Source organism: Poecilia reticulata, linkage group LG22 (assembly GCF_000633615.1).
Source record: "Poecilia reticulata strain Guanapo linkage group LG22, Guppy_female_1.0+MT, whole genome shotgun sequence".
Classification (NCBI taxonomy): Eukaryota; Metazoa; Chordata; class Actinopteri; order Cyprinodontiformes; family Poeciliidae; genus Poecilia; species Poecilia reticulata.
This window is the reverse complement of record NC_024352.1, coordinates 941,639-942,891: the sequence shown is the minus strand read 5'-3', so window position 1 is coordinate 942,891 and position 1,253 is coordinate 941,639. Positions and strand designations below refer to the sequence as shown.

At 41.9% G+C, this 1,253-nt stretch overlaps 1 protein-coding gene across 4 annotated transcripts in view; it reads left to right on the top strand.

Annotated features, from left to right (window-relative positions):
* esr2b (estrogen receptor 2b) overlaps window positions 1-1,253 on the top strand; it is a 148,905-nt gene that overhangs the window by 105,608 nt on the left and 42,044 nt on the right. For all 4 annotated transcript variants that reach the window (XM_008398651.2, XM_008398650.2, XM_008398649.2 and 1 more), the window contains one exon: window positions 678-1,028. In XM_008398651.2, coding sequence (XP_008396873.1) covers window positions 678-1,028 — 351 coding nt within the window. The remainder of the gene's footprint in view (window positions 1-677; window positions 1,029-1,253) is intronic.

Sequence of the window (1,253 nt, the reverse complement as noted above, 5' to 3'; positions counted from 1 at the left end):
TTAACTTGCGCTAAAGGACATTGTCATCATCAGCAGATTTGTGTTGAACAGTAGGACCACCTTCCTTCAGTCCACGTTTTTTGGTAAATCCATCCTGCCTGGACTGTTGGTAGTTTTCAACAGTATTTTTCTTAAGCTTATCTGTGCTAACTATAATTTTATTTTGGAAATATTGCAGTGACATTGCAAACAAAAATAAAATTAAACTCTGTTCTTCATCACTGGGAGAAAATGCACTGACACATGCTCTTACAACAAAACACTTTACTTTTCCAGCAGCCATTTTACAGTGATAGTTTGTAGTGAAGTAGGTGGAGCTCCAAGTTGCAAGTTGAGGGCTTGGACTTGGCTTTTTGTTTCTCCGTAAAAAATTACGACACAGCAATTTAGAGGTCTTTGAAACAGTTTTGCAGACACCAGCAGAACATTTACTTATTCCCAAAAAATGGTTGGTTGTTTCATTTTTGCTCTTGGACTGTTTCTGTACTATCACTTGGTAATACAGAAACATGCAAAAAGTGAATTTTGCATAACAGTGAACCTTTAAATCTCAGATTCTGTATATTGTGTCTCTTACTTAGCAACTAACATCAAAACTTGTCTTTATGTATGTGGCATAAAGTATAAATATTCATTACAGGTAATGCAAGTTTCCTTTGTCCCGCTACATTATTTAGTTGTGAGGCGTGAACGCTGCAGCTATCGAGGGGCCCGACATCGTCGTAGTGGACTCCACCTTCGAGATGCAACAGGCAGGAGTTTGGTAAGGGTCGGGATGGCTCCGCGGATTCAGCGCCTCCCCCCGATGGAACTGTCCCTTCCCCCTCTGGTTCAGCCGAGCCAAAGTAACCAACCGTTCATGAGCCCAGAGGAGTTCATCTCCCGAATCATGGAGGCAGAGCCCCCTGAGATCTACCTCATGGAGGACCTGAAGAAGCCCTTCACTCAGGCCAGCATGATGATGTCGCTTACCAACCTGGCGGACAAGGAGCTGGTACTCATGATCAGCTGGGCCAAAAAGATTCCTGGTGAGATGGATCAAATCTCTTGAGATTGTTTACTACTGCTCGTCTTTAGCTGGATAGAGACTTAAAGGTTTCTAGGTGAAAAATCCTGACTTTATCATTTCACTTCTAACATGGAAGCAAATGAAACATTAAAATACTTGGCTTCTTTACCTTGGAGGCTTCCTTTCCCTTTTTCTTGATCTTTCCATCAAGTTGGCTTTTAGTCCAGATTCCTTCACATTTGTA